At 35.7% G+C, this 21,180-nt stretch overlaps 3 protein-coding genes across 4 annotated transcripts; 1 reads left to right on the top strand and 2 right to left on the bottom strand.

The window, feature by feature from the left end:
* Positions 1-3,198: 3,198 nt before the first annotated feature.
* On the bottom strand, positions 3,199-6,320 carry LOC106402594 (proton pump-interactor 2-like). Its single transcript, XM_013843361.3, has 8 exons — positions 6,049-6,320; positions 5,347-5,688; positions 5,112-5,258; positions 4,919-5,023; positions 4,631-4,825; positions 4,451-4,549; positions 3,860-4,369; positions 3,199-3,775 (listed from the first exon to the last, which is right to left on the bottom strand). Exons 2-8 carry the CDS (start codon positions 5,674-5,676, stop codon positions 3,485-3,487), a joined length of 1,677 nt encoding a protein of 558 aa, XP_013698815.2. The 5' UTR covers positions 5,677-5,688; positions 6,049-6,320; the 3' UTR covers positions 3,199-3,484.
* A 7,224-nt stretch (positions 6,321-13,544) lies between these two features.
* LOC106405809 (beta-glucuronosyltransferase GlcAT14A) lies at positions 13,545-16,327 on the top strand. The gene is made up of 6 exons (XM_013846357.3): positions 13,545-13,724; positions 13,821-13,917; positions 14,473-15,202; positions 15,278-15,353; positions 15,426-15,541; positions 15,606-16,327. Exons 3-6 carry the CDS (start codon positions 14,620-14,622, stop codon positions 16,109-16,111), a joined length of 1,281 nt encoding a protein of 426 aa, XP_013701811.2. The 5' UTR covers positions 13,545-13,724; positions 13,821-13,917; positions 14,473-14,619; the 3' UTR covers positions 16,112-16,327.
* Positions 16,302-19,897, bottom strand: LOC106405808 (protein SPA1-RELATED 3). Of its 2 annotated transcripts, XM_013846356.3 has the most exons (7): positions 18,761-19,891; positions 18,529-18,686; positions 17,574-18,459; positions 17,356-17,502; positions 16,928-17,239; positions 16,798-16,857; positions 16,302-16,712 (listed from the first exon to the last, which is right to left on the bottom strand). In XM_013846356.3, exons 1-7 carry the CDS (start codon positions 19,415-19,417, stop codon positions 16,521-16,523), a joined length of 2,412 nt encoding a protein of 803 aa, XP_013701810.2. In that variant the 5' UTR covers positions 19,418-19,891; the 3' UTR covers positions 16,302-16,520. The 2 variants fall into 2 exon arrangements, with proteins under 2 accessions (XP_013701810.2, XP_022575406.2); XM_022719685.2 differs by lacking the exons at positions 16,302-16,712; positions 16,798-16,857 and having other exon boundaries at positions 17,000-17,239; positions 17,338-17,502; positions 18,761-19,897.
* Between the last annotated feature and the right edge of the window lie 1,283 nt (positions 19,898-21,180).

The raw sequence follows: 21,180 nt of genomic DNA, 5'->3' as shown, positions 1-21,180 counted from the left end.
CTCGGAGGCCACCGGTCAACATTTAGCAACTAGTCAACGTAATGCTTCAAGTGAAGCAATGAATTTGTGGAAGTGAGAAGTGAACGACACGTTGACTGAAAACATTAGAATGTACTCTTGGTCGCGAACTTATGCAAGCAAGCTTAATGGGCATGTGACTCTGACCGAGTTTCGTGGCACATCTGCCATCACCAAACGTGAGAGGTTTGCATAGATTTCGGTGTGAGACAACTCATGCATGAACTGCTTGACTTCTCAAGTTCTCAGAACTACAGTAGAATGTCCTATAGTATTCTCTAAGTGAGAACTGAGAAAAGTAACTTGGAGAAAAATGTGATGGTGTTGATTCCGTGACCAGATTTCTCCACGGTTAAGATTTTCTTCAAAACAAAAATTCTGCGATTATTTAAACCACACATGCTTCCATCAGAGAAGATTGACGATATTTTCTGACTAAAGACAATATTAATTAACCAATAAATGTGAAATGTTATGCCACAGTTATATGTTTGTGACTTGAGAAACATTAGCCATAGAAACTATCTTCTGCGGTTAAGAAATTCAATTAATCGTCATTACACAAAATATATATTTTCATAAGCTTATGTACCATTTTAAAAAATCATATTGATCAAGATGACAACTAATCTATTCTATTAAAATAGAAATCACCTCAATTTATGAGTAATTTTTATGTTGGATCTATCCTAAAAAGTCATATTTCATCTATCCTCTAATTATATCATTATTATGAGTTACTAAAACACTCCATATATTCGTACTATAATGACACCTAAGCCTACAATTTCGGTTTGGTTAACCAACATAGATTTTATTCATCGTTATTGAATTACAATCTGTCTCATGAAATGTGGTTAACCTGTAATACACAACCATCGAACCGAACATTTTTAAAATATTCATCCGGTTTGGTCTAAACATTTAATAAACAAAACCTAATCATATTTTACCCGGTTTGGTCTGACCCTCCGTCGTGCTCTTGCCTCTTGGTCCTGCTCTGCTCCTCCGCCGTGAGTCCGTGACCGACTCTCCTCTCTCACCGCGAAATCACCAAGACAAGTTTCCATCGTCATTGAGTCGAAGCCATCCATCACGGGATTTCTCGTCCAGGCCTTCTCAACTCTCCTTCATGCTCTCAGCCATCACCATCGTCGGAATCAGCCTCAGACTCGGCGAAGAGAAAGCATCGTTCTCTCCAATGGTGGATTTGAGAATAATTTCCATTTGGCCCTTGAACCTTCGGATACTTTCAAACTGGCCCCATACTTGCGATTTTACAGACACAACCTCCTGAATTAAACCCCATACTTTTAATGTTCCAATTTGGCCCTCCGTGTATTTGCAGAATGGTGCGTTGGCTTTTGCTTCTTTTCAGTTTAGCCCCAACGTCTTAAAATGTGAAGATTGACCCTCGATTTTCGCCCAAAACTACTTAAATGTGCAATCCAAACCTTGTGATATGCAAATGAACACTTTGCAATATATAGACCTATTGTGCAATCTAATGAGATCAAAATGAGATGCTAAAAATCTATAAAAAGATGAGATATCATGTATGAGTTTGATATATGTATTATTATTTGTAATTCTATTGTCACACTTAAACAGAGAAAGATAGCTGGAGATTAAAGTGAATCTATGTAACCATTTAAGTGAATCAATGTAACCATTTAGGTGAATAACTGTAATCGTTTGATTTTTAATGATGAATCATTGCAATATATGGTGATAAACTGTTGTAATTTTTGTAATTGTAGCATTTAATGATAAGCAATTGCAACTTTTGATACTAACCATTGCAACAATTAGCTCATCCTCACAATATTTGACTGCCAACCATTGCAAAGCTTAGTAAAGAGTTATAGAAAATGACAAACCAGAAATTGCAACATCGAAAATAGATTAGAAAAGAGAGAGATATTATTCAAAGATCACTAAAGATATTTGAGAAATACATATAAACAGAAAAATTTCATTAGTTTTGAATATGTAGTCAAAATGTGTAAACAAGTGTGTTTTCCTTTTCAAAATTGCATAGATTCTTAAGAAAATTGTCTTTTCGTTAAATCATACCTAATTTTATGCACTTTCTTCAAATTATCTAAAAGTATTAGGTGATTTTATTTATTAGATAATTTATTTATTTTAAATTTATATATTTACAAAATATATTAATAGTTATGTTATGAGGTCTCATGCTATTTCTCTTTGGTCGGTTAAAGTTAAACTTTAAGTACAAAATAATTGATGTAAACAATTTTTTATCGTATTGGATTTACTTGTTATCAAGTGGTAATCGAAATAAAGGGAACATCAATGTTTGTATATTTGCAAAAACTGACTCTTATCGTTAGAGACAAAAACATTGAAAACATTGATGCCAAAACGATTATTATAATATATATATATATATCAATTTAGCAGTGAAAATAAAATGTTTATATATATATATACAGGAAATAAAACACCCGTGCGGTTACGTAAAAACAAAAACACTAAAAACATTGATGCCAAAACGATTATTATAATATATATACCAATTTAGCAGTGAAAACAAAATGTTTAGAACACCTGTACGGTTACATGGATCAACATCTATTTTTGAATTAAAGACCCAAACCATTTAGCTAATAAATAAATTTCACGGGATCATCCTCATCTCTTCCTCATCTTAGAATGTACAACATCAGAAGTCCTAAAGCTTCCTCGTATATTCTCTGAAGTTTGTTTCCTTTATCCCTGCCTGCTACATTTTGAACTCATAGCCTCGAGGGCTCGATAATATTTCCAGTGTTACAAAAATAAAATAAGTAAAGGTCTCCAATACACCTCATGATTCGCTCGTCCTTTTTTTTTTGTCAAGGGCCTCGGGGCCTATTAGCCCGATCTACTGGTCTAACTTAATTTTGAAGTGTCCAACTAAAGATTTACCACCTCACCATATAACACTTGCCTCTTGGCCTCTTGGGGTTAGGTTGTTTGTTGATAAAAGGATCCCTTCAAAGCAAATAGATATTGGTTTCTGCCTTTTCAAATTTTTGATCATTTATCTATACTTTTGAAAGTTTGGAATATATTTGATTCGAAGACTTGATTTAGCTTTGCTGACAGATGTTAAATTGAGTTTTGCTGAGATTGTTTACTGTTTATCCGGGATGTAATAGCGAGACTCCAAAATGGATTCAGTCCACAACCATTCATTTAAAAGACAGCTGGAGGTCTCCATGGACTCTCACAAGCTCCTACTGAAAATTATGATTTTTTTTTTATTTTTTTCAGACAGCTCTCTAAACAAACAGAAACATATTTAACTACCATCTAAGGTTATGAAGAACTCCAAAGAACTATAAGATAAATTTGGAAGTCCTGAATCAGCTTCTCCTTCACTGACTATACCTCTCTTTCTCCAATTAGGTAAAGTCAAAAAACCTTTTTTTTTTACCGTCTCTTTCCTTCCTCATTTTCACCGTAATAGTAAAAACACAAGGAAGAGCACTAGAGCAAGTGCAGCAGAGGAGAGTCCCCAAACCCAATACCTCTGAGCCTTTCTACGGTTTAGGATAGCTTTAGGAAGAGCTTCGGTTCCTCTTGCACGGTGTTTGTACCTGAAACTCCTCTTTGGAAACACTGATCTCTGTTTCTCTTTCCCCGAGACTGCTATAGTACTCACCTTTTCAAGCTCATTGATTGCTTCTTGTGATTTGATAAGAGAAGAGTTTGATGCAGCTTTCTTCTTCGCCTTCTTCTCACACTCCTTAAAAACAAAATAAATAATTTAGAAACACACCAATGAATAAGAAAGTGATAATGACACAAAGAGCATTAGTAAGTAACTTGCCTTGAGTTTCTTTTCGGCTTCCTTTTGAGCTCTTATAGCAGCTTTAGCAGTAGCTTTCTCTTGTAGCTTCCTCTTCCTTTCCATAGCTAACTGAGCTTTCTCTAGCTGCTCTTCTCTTTTCTTCTCCTTCAATGTTTCTTCATCAACCTCTCCTTCTTTTTTCGGATTCTCATACACCGGGAACTCCAAGTCTATAACATCACTCTCCTCAGCACTTGACCTGTTGAACTCCATCGCCTTCTTCCTCACTTCTTTCTTTTGCTTTTCAGTGATTACATTCCCATCTTGAGACGAGTTTGAGCTGGAATCTTCTCTGTTGGTCTTGTGAACCGCCATACCTTCCTTTCTTGTCTTAACCAGCTTCTCCCAAACAGCTTGAGCTTCACCTTCAGTATCTCTAATCCTCCCATCTCGGCTCAGCTGTCTTTCACAGAGTGAATGCGAGATTCTCTTCACGTAGTCCTCTCTATAAGCCTTGTCATTGTTCCAACGACCCATGAACCTATCAACCTATTAAAAAGATAGGCTCAGGATTAGATTCTTTCGAATCTCAATCAATCCTGCAATTAGACGGGACGAGAACAAACAAACCTCAGAGCTAGAGTACACTTCAAGGTCTCTAACGTTTCCAGAAGCAGCCAGTTCTTTGGCTCTCTTCATAACAGCAATGCTGTGGTAAAACGCAGCGTTCTAACAAACAGCAAAACCAAAATGCTATTAGATCTTTGAGATCGATAAGCAAAACTAACATAGAGACAAAATAACTTTTACCCCTTTGTCTCGCTCTATCCTCAGCATCTTAATCCTTTCATATGATTTGTCTCTCTGCTCAAGTATGTATGACATTTCTGCTTCCAGAACCATGACCTTGTTCTGAGTCTGTCCTATTTTGTCACTCAACTGCTGAATGTTCCATGCAATAGCTTCAAGCTCCTTCTTTACTTCATTCATTTCCACAGCCATTAACTGAATGTTCCATGCAAACAAAAAAGAAACCACACATCATTACAATATATATAGTAAAAGCCCTTAAAGTTCATTAGCTTCAGTAGAGCCTACCTTGAGACTGTGTACCGAAGCTTCTTTCTGCGCAAGAGAGTCATCACTTAGAGCCATCCCACCAGGCTTCTCGGTCCCTTGAAGCATCCAATCTTCTGTGTAGATCTGCATCCTCCAAATTAAACAATCAGCCACTTTAACCCTTCACTATACAAGAAATGGGTTTAGAAAAAAAAAAAAAAGTTTGCGTTACAAGATGGTCAAGTTCATCACTGCTAGAGCACCGTAGACGTTCCTGCAGAGAATCAAACTCCACCTTCTTATCTTCCAAAACCACTTTACGTCCGTGCGATTTAGCAACCAAACTCTCCATTAGAGCATACAAAGACAACAACTCAGCCTAACCAACCAACAACAACAAACCCAAAATAAAAAATAAAAACTTTGGAAACAGTAATCATCACATAAAACAAAAAAGGCTTTTTTACCCTTTGTGACTTCTGAGCACTGTAGATATCAATCCTCCGTTTATTCCAGTGATAAATCTCGAAATCAGCTGCATCGATCTTGGATTTGACGTCGTGATCATCGTAAGCAGGCTGCTTAACGAAGTAGAAGGAGAAAAGCTTGGTTTCACGCCATCCCGGTGAACTATCGCCGGAGAAAACAGTAGCGTCTTCTTCGGTGGTTACAGTCGATTCACCGCAGTTTGAGCCGCCGCCGCCGGATTGGTCGCTTCCGAAGAATATAAGGTCGTTCATCTCCGGCGGAGGAGGAACCACCTCGAAGCCATCACAGTATATAATTTGAGCACCCATTTGTTTTTGTTCCTTAAAGAAAAGAAGAGAGGAACATCACTATAAGAAGAAGAAGAAGTGGTGACATTGTCAATTAAACGTAAACTCATGTCAAGACAAAAACTGTTCAAGAAGTATATGTCAGATAAATTGAATACACGGTCAGCAAATAAAGAAGATTTAAGAACATGCGAGAATCTGATAAAGAACAAAAAGGATGTGAATCACCAATCAACAACAAAGATATATATCCTTTAAATCAGATTTCGACAAAATTATTATTGAGCTCGGATATTTTTTTTTTAAACGTAGAATTGAGGAAAAATATTTAAGACTATTTTAAAGAAAAATTCAACCTTTTACACTTTAACGGAAAAGGTTTTGGGGATTTACCTTAGAAAATGAAACTAGTGTAAAACAGATTCTCGAGAAAATCTCAGGGTTTTGGGCTGAAGAGGAAAAAAAGATCGGGTTTTTAGGGAGAGAAGAGACAACCCTCCTTCTGTTTCTTTTGTCTGTCGTCAATGGAGAGAGAAGAAGATCAGACAGATATCTCTTTTTTTCGCTATTTCTTTCAAAACTCTATCTTAATACTTTTTTTTTAAATAAAGATTTTCTTGTTCATCCTATTAATCTCATTTTAATAAGGAAATGTCGATAGATTCTCTTATATTTATATTCTTTCTTTTTTTATTTATTTTTTATTTTAAACCAATTTTGTCAAACGTTTAATGTTTTTAGACCTTTTCATATTTCTTTTCTAATTTTTTTATGATTAACAATGTTATGATGACAAAAAAAAAACAAAGTTCTTGAATAAAACACGGCTACTTATTATCACTATTATTAATTTACTAAATTGATTTGTTCTCGACCGGCAGTTTAGTAATGTTAATGACAAGAAGAAAAGAGAGAGAGAGAGAGAAGAATCTATCCCAATAGTGGTTAGGATTTTGGATAGTCGAAGTCAACTTTTATTATATAAGTTGACTATTGACTAGTTTATATGGCATTAATTCTTTTCAGGTCCCTTTATATTGCATGTATGCAATGAGAATTTGGCAAGAAAAAAGAAAGAAAGTTGATTTTTATATTAATATAAAATTTGTTCCTTCTGTTTCACACATTATTAAATTGAAGATTTTATTTCTGTTTTTATAAAAGGTGTCCTGCTATATTTTAAATACAAAATTTTAATAACATTTTTTACCTTTTACTTTTCTATTTTTTAGTTAATTAGAGAAACATATATAGTGCATAAATAAAGAGTAACACTGTCCTTTTAAATAATTTTTCAATATGTGTGAAAATCTCAGATAACATTCTTTACGGAGCAGTATTTATTTTATTTAGAAAATAATTTACCTACACTAATAACTTATGGATTATAAATCTAAATACTAACAAAGCATGGCTACAAAATATAACAGGACACCTTTTATAAAAGCATAAATAAAATCTTTACACTAATAATGTGTGAAACCAAAGGAAATTGTTTTATATTAATAAAAAGTCAACTTTCTTTGCTTGACATATATAGGATGGTCTTATATTCAATGTTTTCTGACTCACTACATTAACGTGATTGGATTTATTCACGTCTCCTAAAATCCATTCAAGTAAAGAACATTAACCGGTCAGTATGAGGAGGGTTGCTTGCCTTATCGCATACCAAAACCAGTAATGTTTTCAATGCTTATAGTTGAATAGGCATACCAAAACCAGTAATGTTTTCAATGCTTATAGTTGAATAGGCATACCAAAACCAGTAATGTTTTCAATGCTTATACTTGAATTCAAAAATTCATATTGAAATTGTAAGTAATGTTGATAAATCAATCTCGTGGTCCTTATTCTATTGATGGGATGCATAGGCAAAGACAAAATCCCATTTGCTATATTAATTACAGTATTTAATAGTATTTGGATTAAGGACGAAACAAAAGGAGTTTTAAGCCTTTAATTATGTGGTCTTTACTCATCGGTTACAATCTTTTTTTAGTGGACAATTATACATACGTTACGTAAAGAAGTTAAGTAACGCTATAAAACGAAACATGTCGGACTAGTATTATAACCCATTAAAATTCTCCAATAATCACAATTTTTTAACTAAAGATGAATAATCATAAATTTTAAATATATCATTTAAAAAAAAGAATTCATGTTTAGAATAAGATATCTCTATATATTAATCTTATGCTCATCTAATAAGACGAACAAGGACGAGTCAACACAATTGCCTTATAACTGCGCGTTTTCACGTCCATGTACTTTGAATTCGCTTTTTAACAAGCTGATACAAACGACAACAACTGTAGACATTTGTATATAAGTGTCTCTCTGAGCTGCGTCATCTTTTCATTTGGAGAAATTCGCGGATCCTATCTCACACATAGTTTTTTCATCTTCATTCCAACAAAACAAACATCCTCCATCAATTTTGCATGGAAACAAATAGGGATTGAGACAAGCCAAGTAATTGCCATTTTTGATATATTTGGTAATTGGTTTCGCTTATTCGAGTAATATAAATCGGGATTTACAATTTCAAATACTTGCTAAAAATGATGTACTTGCAAATTACTTACTCCTGTCTTATTACTCTCTACTTGTGAACTATCTGTAACTATAAATTTTTTTACTAATTATTTATAATTTATTTGATAATTATTTATTTATTTTAGTTATTTAAATTTTGCATATGAATTTTAGAAAACATTAGGTAGTTAGAATTCCAAAATAATTTTTTTTCTTTTTTATAAATAGTATCATATGTTTTAAATCAATATGAGATAACATCAAAAAGAAACAATGAAATGTTTTCATTCATATCATGTATATAAAGTAAAAAAACTATAAATATTTCTATAAATATATCATTTTTTAGAAAGTATAAATATACCAATTTTTATGTATTTAACGTATAAACAAATTATTCTACTATAGTTTAGATTTTTTTTGTTCAAAAGAATAAATTGATAACAAACCACGAACAATAAGCCAACTTGATCGGAAATACATAAGCCAACAAAAACAATTCAACCGTCTTTCCGGAGCCACAAACTGACAGGGATTGAAATCTTTTTGGAGCCATAAACAAAAAAACATGCATTTTCCGGAAAGTAACCGATTCGTAATATCTATTTTAGATTTCATTTATTAGATTATATAATAACTTGACGGGAAATACATAAGCCAACAAAAACAACACAACCGTCTTTCCGGAGCCACAAACTGATAGGGATCAAAATCATTTTGGAGCCATAAACGAAAAAAGCATGCACTTTCCGGAAACTAACCGATTCATAATATCTATTTTAGATTTCATTTATTAGATTATATAATGACTTGATCGGAAATACATAAGCCAACAAAAACAACACAACCGTCTTTCCGTAGCCACAAACTGACACGGATCAAAAACAAATTGGAGCCATACACGAAAAAACACACACTTTTCGGAAACTAGCCGATTCATAATATCTATTTTAGATTTCATTTATTAGATTATATAATAACTTGATCGAAAATACATAAGCCAACAAAAACAACACAACCATCTTTTCGGAGCCACAAACTGAGAGGGATCAAAATCTTTTTGGAGCCATAAACAAAAAACACTCACTTTCCGGAAACTAATCGATTCATAATATCTATTTTAGATTTCATTTATTATATTATATAATAACTTGATCAGAAATAGATAAGCCAACAAAAAAAACACAACCGTCTTTCCGGAGCCACAAACTGACAGGGATCAAAATATTTTTGAAGACATAAACGAAAAAAACACGCACTTTCCGGAAACTAACAGATTCATAATATATATTTTAGATTTCATTTATTACATTATATAATAAATTGATTGGAAATACATAAGCCAACAAAAACAACACAACCGTCTTTCCGGAGCCGCAAACTGACAGGGATCAAAATATTTTTGGAGCCATAAACGAAAAAAACACGCACTTTTCGGAAACTAACCGATTCATAATATCTATTTTAGATTTCATTTATTAGATTATATAATAACTTGATGGAAAATACATAAGCCAACAAAAAAAAACACAACCATCTTTCCGGAGCCACAAACTGAAAGGGATCAAACAAATTTTGGAGCCATAAACAAAAACCACGCACTTTCTGGAAAGTAATTGATTCATAATATCTATTTTAGATTTCATTTGTTAGATTATATAATAACTTGATGAAAAATACATAAGGCAACAAAAAAACACAACCATCTTTCCGGAGCCACAAACTGAAAAAGATCGAAATCTTTTTGGAGCCATAAACAAAAAAATACGCACTTTCCGGAAAGTAATCGATTCACAATATCTATTTTAGATTTCATTTATTAGATTATATAATAAATTGATTGGAAGTACTTAAGCCAACAAAAACAACACAACCGTCTGTCCGGAGCCACAAACTGACACGGATCAAAATATTTTTGGAGCCATAAACGAAGAAAACACGCACTTTCCGGAATCTAACCGATTCATAATATCTATTTTAGATTTCATTTATTAGATTATATAATAATTTGATCGGAAATACATAAACCAACAAAAACAACACAACCATCTTTTCGGAGCCACAAACTGAAAGGGATCAAAATCTTTTTGGAGCCATAAACGAAAAAATATGCACTTTCCGGAAACTAAGCGATTCATAATATATATTATAGATTTCATTTTTATCAATATTTAAGATTAAACACGTGCTTTTATTTACTACTAAAAAATAATTTCTAGCGGATGAACCAACTCAAACTATTCAGGATCCGATTGTTTGCAACTGTGATGCCTTGGACTTTACAATTTTTTTTTTTTACAAACTTTAGTCATTAAAAACTGAATGGGACTTTAGAAAACACCTACCATGTTCGCATTTGAGTTGTCGATTACTCGGCCGAGTACTCGCTTTGCCGTAGAGAAAACACCCAATTCGACTGGTCTAGACGGTCAACGATTTATTCTCGTGTGTTGACCGCGTAATACGAAAATCGCCGTGTAATTGTTTGATCCGAGTAGGTCTAATTGGGCCATATATTCATTTTCTGTATAATAACAACACAAACCCAAATACTTATTTTTTTCTATTTCTGTATAATTGGGTTTGATCCTATAGAATCTGACCCATGTTCTCATTGAGCGAAGGATACGAAATAAGGCCATTTATCAGTTCTCTGATCTTTCTTTAAATACTGAGTTGAGTTTGAGATTTTATTTGTCGAAGAAACCCTAATATCACGAGCTAAGAAAATCGAGTGTTTAAATCTAAGACCAAATCAAGTATTGGATATCTCTTTTCACTTGATTTCTTTCTATGTTCCTTTATTTTTACTTGATTTCAATTAGTTTTTGGGTTCTTGTTTCGTCACGACTCGAGCTTAATGTGAGGAACGTGATGTTTTTTTCTCAAGTTATGTTTTTGTCTTTGTTTGTTTTTGCTTTCAAAGTCAAGCTGACATTGTTTTATTTTTCTTTGCAGGTGTAACGTACAAGATATTCTAACACATCTTTCTATTACACCGTAATAACTTGATCTTTGAAGATTATAACTAACTTTTTGTATATTCTTAAGAGCAAGACAATATCTTTTTGGCGTATCCCGTGTATAGAAATTAGCATTTGTTTTTTTGAACTCGATGTGGATTAGAAGAAATTTCAATATATTTTGGAGTATAAGTTCTATGTTATAAATTTATAATATATAAGCTTTATGTTATAAATTTATGAACTAATATATATATATAAATATTAATTATTAAAAATTACACTCCGATTAATTACTGCTTTTTTGAAAACTCGCTAGGTCCGACGTCGCCGTCCGACTCGCGCCTAGCGCAATTTCTAACATGGCCTAAAACCATAATTGTTGTTTTTAAAAAACTTTTACGTCACACCTTTTACGTAACAATTTATGTGAAGAGTAAATCCAGTTATTGTGGCTTTGAGAATTTTTAGGAATGCTTTAAAGTCTTTAGAAATTCTAAGGTTTGATTGATAATTATTTGATTTTAAAGACTTTGGATTTAATTTAAAATCTCAACCTCTCTATACAGTAGAAACATCTGTTTAAAGGCTTCTACACCCATGTATAGGAATCAAAGCTTATCGAAAGTTTCAGAGTACTGTATGCATAGCTGTTCGTTGTGGTCGTCTGCTGCTGCGGAGAGAACCTGTCCATCGAAGATGTCGTAAATGAATAACCGTCCGTCGATCTGTCATGGAGAAAACTTCATCGTGGAATCCTTGTCCGTGTAGTGATTTCATCGATATAGCATATGTTGCAGGGATGGGCAAACCTTTCGAAAGAATGTGGGGTCGGTTGACAACAGTAAATTTATATAAATTTGATTTGTAAGCTTTGTTCATTAGTTATCAACAACAAAATTGGTGTGTAACTGAACCACTAAACCCACAAAACTCGGGTTCAATTCCTCCAACAGCTTTTAGATCTACTTTTTGCATTTATATAATATATTTTGACTCTGGTAAATTTTAATGCCGAGTCTATCACTGGTTATAGGTAATTGATCATTATATATAATAGAATCATAGATTATAATGTGTTAGGGGTTGATTGGCAAATGCTGTAAGATCTCTCTACATCCTAAACTATTTCTACATTCCAAAATTTTGTCAATTATGCTTTGTAAAGATTTTTTAAAGCTACAGATTTTTTTTTCTTTTTTATTTATTTTTAGTTGCTTTTGAAAATTTATATGTAAGTCATTGAATCTTTTTAAACCTACGGATAATATTCTATAGCAAAATTATCTACATCCACTTCAAAAAAAATCTACAGTTTTATTTCTAAAACAAAAATATAAAGCTACAATTCCTTCCGATCAATCCCCTTGCTAGTGTTAAAAAATGTCCCGTCAGGTTTACAAAAAGAAACCCCCGTAAAATATGGATTGAAAATAAAGGCTCGATTGATTTGAACAGATGGGCTTTAGTCCACATTGAGATGTATAATAGATTCTAAGTTACTAGAAGCCCATTGCGACTTAACGATGATCTCGTGACTACTCCACGTGCCTGTCGATCTTAGTTAAGCGCGTTACTTGTTACCACGTAATCGGCGCAACAAACATACATTAATTTTTTATTGTAGAAAGTCGCATTCTAATGCCAAAAATAAAAATTACTCAGCTACATTCACATGTGAAAGCAAAAACTTCTGGAGACTCTTGCTCTGGTCCCTACTTAAAAAAATAACTATTCTTGTGTTTACAATTATTTCTTTTTAAATTACACTAATTTATTTAAATTGTCTTACATTGGTAAATATTTAATGAAAAAATCCACTTCTAAGGCAAAAAAACTTTATCAGACCAAGTGAAAATAATTGCGTTAAATATGTAAATATCTAATTAATTCGTTACTAGATAGTAGATACACACTGACGGTCAGGATTTCCACACGTGTCTCGCTTCAGCTTCCTCTACGCACGCGTATCCAAGCTTGTCGGTGCTGAGTTCGAGGGTTTGTGCTTTGGGCCGTTTTAGCTTATTGGGTTAGCTTTTGGTTAGTTTTGTTAGCCCGTTAGTATTGTGAGTTTTTGTATTTGGGCTTCGGCCGTTGGGCTTGGCCCGTTCTCTTTATTAAAACAAAAATTCACACTCAAGTAAATAAAGAAAGCGAGAGTTGCTATCACATTCACATTACCATACGTGTCTGTTACACTGGCTACGCAATAAATATATGTTTTGTCATAAAAAGGGAAAGAGTCCTAATCCTCTACACTCACATCCACAGATACTATCTGATTCATCCATTGGCTGGCGGGTCTGGTTACGTGTCGGCCTCTGATTAGCTTACTTGTACGGTCTTAGTGTAAACTGCAGAGAATAATTAAAGAGTTTTTCTTTGTCTTCTGCGTTTTAAATTAATCAAAAAATTTAAAACCAAAAATCGTGTAGATTCCTGTAATAAAGGAACAGAGAGACAGAAGTAAAGTGCTGAATGAATAAAAAATTTCTTTGTTTCAATATATAAAAATAGAAAATTTCAACGAATTGGGAGTATCACACACGCTCATCGAATTTCCAGGTTAGAAAAATCGTGAAGTTTGAATTTTCTATTTTGTTTATTGAGATCTCACTGTCTCTCTTCTTCATCTCTTCTATATAACTTTACTACTCTCAGACACACAGGAGTGTTCCCCGTGTTCTTGAGCACAAAGTATAGCATCAAGAAAGCGCATACAAAAAAAACTTTCCTTTGCATCTACGCAACGAACCAGGTTTCTTCATCTCATTAATCTCTATCGTCTTTCAAGCTTTCGTTTCTCGATCTCTTTTTCTAAATCTCTAGATTTGTTTCTTGTTATTGGTGGGATAAGATTAGTATGTTCTCCAGTGCGGTAGATCTAAATCGCAGCTTCGAGATTCTGATGGTGTCGGTGGTTTGTGACAATCGTTTTTATATTTGATCGATAATAAAAACTTGATCCTAGGGATAATCTACGACAAGGGTTTTTTAAAATATTCCTTTTTTTGTAATCGGTAATGTCCCTTTTGAGAGGTTTTAAGAGCTGCTTAAAGTTGCTTAATAGTATGAGGTTAATCTAGCTGCTGAGATGTCCTATTGATTGATTGGTTGATGATGAATCCTGGTCCGAAGATGTTTTTTATGGAGAAGAGAGCGTTGTTGTCTTAATTGAATTATCTACTATGTTTCGTAATTTTCAAGCTTTGATGTTGCGTGAGAATCTGGCAACTTAAATGTGCGTGTTTTAGTAATCTTCTTGTGGCTCTCAAAACTCCTACTAAGGTTTCTCACTGTCTCTGTCTGATAGGTGTCTGATCGAGAGCCTGAACTCGAGATTGTTTGCTTATCCTAAAAGATTCAAGAAGAGCTGTGAATCAAATATACATACACTTGACGGTTTTCTTCCAGAAAGGCTTTGTTTGTTTTCTCGTCTCATGATCACTGCTTCACAGCAATGGGGTATGTAGTAAACGTGGAGAAGAGATGGGTATTCCCTCTCGTCATCACATCTCTCGTCTGCGTTTTCCTCCTCGCAACCTCTTTCAACATGGGCCTCGTCTCCTCCCTCCGCAAAATCAACGGCATTTTCTCCATCATCCCTTCCCCTCTCTCCAGAAACCAAACCACCAAGCTCGACTTCGCCGAGTCCAAAGTCGCTAAGCAACAAACCCTTCCTCCTCACGAAGACAAGCTCCCTCGTTTCGCGTACCTCGTCTCCGGGTCCAAAGGAGACGTGGAGAAGCTCTGGAGGACGCTTAGAGCAGTGTACCATCCGAGAAACCAGTACGTTGTTCACTTGGATCTCGAGTCTCCCGTGGATGAGAGATTACAGCTGGCTTCTCGGATTAATAAGGATCCTATGTATGCTAAAACCGGGAATGTCTATATGATAACAAAGGCTAATCTTGTCACGTATAGAGGACCGACGATGGTGGCTAATACACTTCACGCTTGTGCTGTTTTACTTAAGAGAAGCGCTACCTGGGATTGGTTTATTAATCTCAGTGCGTCAGACTATCCCCTGGTTACACAAGATGGTAATTAACAAAACAAGCTTTGGTCTTATATCTTGTGTTTGATTAACTTACTGACGCTTTTCTCTGTATTTAAAGATCTGCTTCACACGTTTTCGACTCTTGACCGGAACCTAAACTTTATCGAACACACAAGTGATCTTGGTTGGAAAGAGTAAGTTTTTTTTTTTTAACCTTCTTTGAACTTTTCTCTTTGTGTTCTGATTTGTTTTTTTTCCTTGTGAAGGGAGAAGAGAGCAATGCCAGTAATGATTGATCCTGGACTATACATGTTGAACAAATCAGATATATACTGGGTCACACCTCGTCGAAGTTTGCCAACTGCGTTTAAACTATTCACTGGTTAGTCAGTCCTCTTTGAAGCTCCATTGCTGCTGTAGATTCTTAACTCTTCTTGTTGTCACAGGATCTGCTTGGATGGCTCTGTCACGTCCCTTTGTAGAGTACTGCATATGGGGATGGGACAACTTACCACGAACTCTCCTAATGTACTACACCAACTTCGTCTCATCGCCAGAAGGTTACTTCCAGACTGTGATCTGCAACGTCCCCGAGTTCTCAAAAACCCCGCTCAACCATGACCTACACTACATCTCATGGGACACTCCGCCGCAGCAGCACCCTCACGTGTTGTCCCTCAACGACACGTCGCAGATGATATCCAGCGGTGCTGCGTTCGCTAGGAAGTTCAAAAGAGACGACCAAGTGCTCGATATGATCGATAAGGAGCTGCTTAATAGGAGAAATGGTGATGATGGTTTTACTCCTGGTGGGTGGTGCGGTGGGAAACCAAAGTGCTCTCAGGTTGGTGATGTGGCTAACATTAAGCCTGGTGCTGGAGCTCAGAGGCTTCAGGGACTAGTGGACAGGTTAGTCAACGAGGCTAAAACAGGAGTTAATCAGTGTAAATAGATTGAGGAATCGAATCCAGGGAGGGAGAGTGAGACTGTTTCTTACCATATATAATATATATACATATAGGGCTTAGAGAGACACTATTTAGACATTGTTTTGATTGAGTTAGATGCCTTGTATACCACGACACTTACTAGTCTCATATTGGAGATTAGTTTTTTTCCTTGTTTGAAGCCATTTCACAAACTAAATAAAAATTATAATCTCTTTTTTCCTATTGAGATGTTTCAATGTATAAACATAGTTATTCTTTCAAAAAACAATGTATAAACATAGTATACAAATACAAAGATTCAATATTTGTATCCTCCCTTTTCTATACACAATCCTATTCTTTTTTGGTAACAATTGTTTTATCCTATAGCACTCCGAACAAAACAGATCTCTTGCCAAGAAGAAACTACCTTCATGCCACCATTTCCAGAATCTTGATGTTGCCATTGGAGTTAGCAGCGACTAAGGTAGACGACTGTCCTCGCCAGCAGATGGAAGATATGAACTGTGAGGCATCATCAACTTCTAGACCAGACGTAGAGTCAGTGTTGCTGAACATGTACGACATAACCGGCATTGGGAATGCCTTGTGGTACACGAAAACCTGTAGTGTAACCACAACAAAGAAGAAAGCATCTCAGACAATCAAGTTTAAAGTGACAATGCCTGTCAAAAGATCAAACATTTACCTCGTTAGTCTCTGAGCCTGTAGCTATATACCCATCAGAGACCGATAAGCCAACAAAGTTCTGCAACAAACATACCATGTGTTCTCAGAAACTGGAATACTTAAAAGAGAGTATACAAAGCAGATGTTACCTTTAGATTAGTGTGTCCAGCAAATGAATGAAGAGGCGTTTCGTTAACACCAGAGGCAGACATGGATAAGTCCCAAAGCTTCAGCGTGTTATCAGTAGAAGAAGACACAAGAGTAGACGAATCCACAAACTTGACATAACTCACTGTCTTGCTATGCCCAATCATTGTGCTCAGAGGAATCTTGGGATTCCTAAGATCATAGTAATACACTTTGTGATCTGCAGAGCCGAATGCTAAAGACCGGCCAGAGTCTGATGGAAACTGGACACAACATACATTAGCCTTTGTCTTGATGGTTCCAATGCTAGCTCCCTGAAAAAACGTTTTACAAAACCAAAAAAAAACTCTTAAAATCATACATCCTGAGGCTTAACATGTCTGCAAATTTGGAGCAGTTTTCAATAGCCGACATTTCAAATTAGAATTGCCTGATTGATACTCCATAGCTTAACGGTTCCATCATCGCTTCCACTAGCTAGCAAAGTCGGGTCTGCTGATGAAATATCGATGGACCACACTCTCTTCTTGTGCTCCTTCATCTCTGTAACCAACTGGCTTCTTGAAACATCCCATATCTAAAACAACCACAAATGTATATAAATCTTGAAGTTCTTATAACAACAATAAGCAGAATCTAAAGACTAACCTGAACCACGCCTTCAAAGTTACTTGATGCAATCTGACTCTTTATGTAACTGTTCCAACACGCACTGCTCAGCTTTGACCGGCTAGCCAACTCCACAACCGGATAGTGAATGTCCCGGTTATTGTTAACAATTGAGTCACACTCGAAGATCTTGATCTTCTTGTTGACACCAGCAGTGGCGAAAAACTCTCCATCACGGTCAAACGCAAGGGAGCAAACAAGGTTAGAAGAGTTCAACAAGTCTCCTTGCTTCAAATCTGCTTTCACTCTGAGCTTACTGAATGATAAGTATTTGCACAAACCCTCAAGGAAAGGGTCTATCCACCCTCCTTGTCTTGAATCATTTTGGGAAAGATCTTTGGGTGCTGCAGAGTTGCTTACTGAGCTTTTCTCCGAACCTCTTCCGTTTTCACTGCTTAACGGTGAATGTCTAGTTAACGACTTCCCCAAAGCAGCAGAAGCTTTCAGTTGCCTGCGCCTTGTTAGAAAGTAGACGGTTTCTAGCATCTTGAAGTTTCTCATCAACCTGGAGCTTTCAAGAAACAGGCTCTCCTCATCATTGGTTTCCTCTGGGGGAATCACTTGTCTAAACCGTTTTCTTGAAGCCAATAATGTTGAAGGCTCTTCAGGGAAGCTGAGATCAGAGAATGAGCTTCCCTTTTGCTTCAAAACTAACTGTCTCTTCGCAACTTGCTCTATGTCTGAAGAAAGAAGTGAAACTGTATCCCTCAATCTATAAGCAGACTCCTGCTTTCTCTGTTGAATCATCAACAAGAACTCGAGTAACGACTCTTGTTCCTCGATTTTGTCCCTAAGCTCTATTGCTGCTTCACGTTCTTCCAGATTATCTCTTGGTTCGGTCATAAACTCGCTTTGCAGCAAGTCACTGCACCATTAAAGACAAACTTCTCGTTTAGTTCCATTAAGTAAAAGATGAACAATGCTTAAAACAAACCTCATTGATGGTCGACAGCTTGGCTCTGGATGCAGTAGCCACAAGCAGAAAGAAGCTTCTTTAGGACATTTGAGCAATATCTGAGGCGGAAGCACACGATGTCTTAAACTAGACATAGTTCTTGACTTCTCTTCTCTTGAAGGCACAGGACAGAACAGCTGCAAAGGGACTAACTTTCATCTAATTACAAGAAAAAACAAACAAAAAAATGTCAAATTTATTCATCACAAACCTCGAAAAGAAGAACACCAAGACGGTAGACATCAGAAGCACAAGTACTCGGAGAACCAAACTCCTCTTCAGGGCTTGTGTACCAACTTGTCTCCATTGCTAACACATGTTTCATCGGAAACGGCTGCTTCTTCTCTTCCTCTAGCTTCTCTACTTGTCTCTCCAAGATCTTGTTATAGGATCCAGCGTCCTCTCTTTTCTTATGGCTAACTGGATCGTCCTCCAAGGAATCAGCAGACCCCGAGTCAGAGCAAGAAGCGGACTCAATGAATGAAACATGGTTAAACGAAGACATGACGAAGCAAGACGGTCTAACGTTATGAACAACAATGCCTTGAGAGTGAGCCACATTCACAATCTCCACGATCTGTCTGAAAACGTGCAAGCACTCGAAAACGTCTACGCACCGTTCAGGCTTGTCCAGCCACTGTCTCAAGCTGACATCACCCCATTCCAAGGATCTAACAAAAGGGTCACCAGTCCCTAAAGAATCTTCTTCGAAGGATTTGCGTGTGCTGCTACCAAACACGCTTCTGACATACTCATCAACATGAGATAAAGAAGGCTTCGAGCGAGCAGTGACTCTCTCAGTGTTCCTGTCTGAAACGCCAGAGGTGTTGAAGAACCCTCTAGAGTTGGAGTTTGAAGAGCCTTCCATCGATCATCCGCAAAAGGCTACTAACTAGAAACCACCAATAAGTAGGCAATGAGTTCTCTGGATTCTCAGCTCTAACTGGAACCATGTCGGATTCAGCAGCTCATTGCTTTAAGAACTTAAGACACTCAGAATGTAAAAAAGCCCCTTTGGAGTGATCCCAACCACACAAAAGGAAACCCTTAGGCTAGAAAAGGAAGAACATTCAACCCATTTGAGGAAACCATCCAAAAGATATAAATGCCCAAATAAAAATGCAAACTTTGATCATATATGAGAAAAAAAAAGAGCCAAAAAAAGGAAGGAAGCTTCTGTACCGCAAAGCTAAAGTGAGAGGGAGAAGATAAGAAGGACCTGAGAGAGGCCAACCAACCAGAAATGATCTTTTCGAGATTGAAACAGAACCACACATACAAAATACAGAACACAGTTTTTATTTCTTCCTCCTGTTTTTAACTTGGAAAAAGCAGAAGCAGCCACACACTATACACTCTCTCAGCCTCATAATAAAGTCTCGGCCTTTTAGTGTAAAAACAAACAAAAAAACGACTGCTGAAAGAAACGATTCACTGTCGACGAGTCGTTGTTTAATTTATTAATGGGGATATCTCTCTCTTAGTTCAGGTTTTCTTTCGATTTTGATAATCCTCTCTTTGCACGCAAGCAACGTGGTTGCTCTACGGCCTTACAAATCACCATAACAGAAAAAAAAGGAGAACATTTACTTGAGGGGGAATGTATAAAATATAGGCAAACATTGGGGGTCAAATCTTCAAACTTTTGCTCTGGAATAAAGAAACATTTCTTATTAATTTTTTTTTTTGACACAAACACATTTCAAGAGCAATGAATCTCTCCAAAGACAATAAATAGCTATGAGACCTAAAAAAAAAGACAATAAATAAATGCCTCGGTTTATCACTTTCTTTCTTAAACAATAACACCGTCCGAACCGGTTTAGCTGTTGGTTTTGTAAAGAGGTTCGAGTTATCGAGGGTCATGACGTTGAATTTAATGAGTGGTATGGTCTGAAAGAGGAACATAACTTCAAAACAGAGTAATGAAACAGGGTCTTGTAAATTTGCATTGTGCAAGAGCAAGACATCGAACTCGAATTGTCAAAGAACAAAAAGAAAACGAATTGCCAGTTTACAGGCGCCAGTTACTAGCTCCAGGCAGAGACGTGTCTACGGTGTATTGAAAAAGACATTCGTCTTAGGTCCCCGAATAATATTATGTTTTTTAAGGCCCCAAAATTTAAAATAATTTCTAGTCTAGTTGATTAAACTTATTTCTAAAAAAACTTTCCACGAGACTCGAATAATTCAATTTCTGAATCCATATATTTTTTTCTTATAGGACATAATATAGCATATTTACGTAATAAACTTATTTTTGTAAGTGTTAAACTTATGTATTTGGCGAAAGTGATATATCGAATTAGAAAATTATTTTCTTTATAATTGTATATAAATTTATTTTTAAAGCTTGTCTTAGGCCCCTAAAACTCTTCGTACGGCACTGGCTCCAGGGCTTGCTAAGAAATGGACCTACTGTGTTTCAGGGGACGTGGTTTATTTTATTCGTAGTTCCTCAATAATTGAATTGGAGTAATATAACTGATCTCGTTATCAATTTATTGTCCCATTTTTTAGTTGAACATTTTTTAAAATTCATATCTCCTATATAACCCTAAGACATTCCAAGTTTGTAGTCTCTGCGCGGAAAAGCATATTATATATTTAGACGTTTATTTATATTTTATT

Source organism: Brassica napus, chromosome A5 (genome assembly GCF_020379485.1).
Source record: "Brassica napus cultivar Da-Ae chromosome A5, Da-Ae, whole genome shotgun sequence".
Taxonomy (NCBI): domain Eukaryota; kingdom Viridiplantae; phylum Streptophyta; class Magnoliopsida; order Brassicales; family Brassicaceae; genus Brassica; species Brassica napus.
The sequence above is the reverse complement of the archived record's forward strand: the minus strand, read 5'-3'. Positions and strand labels throughout refer to the sequence as shown.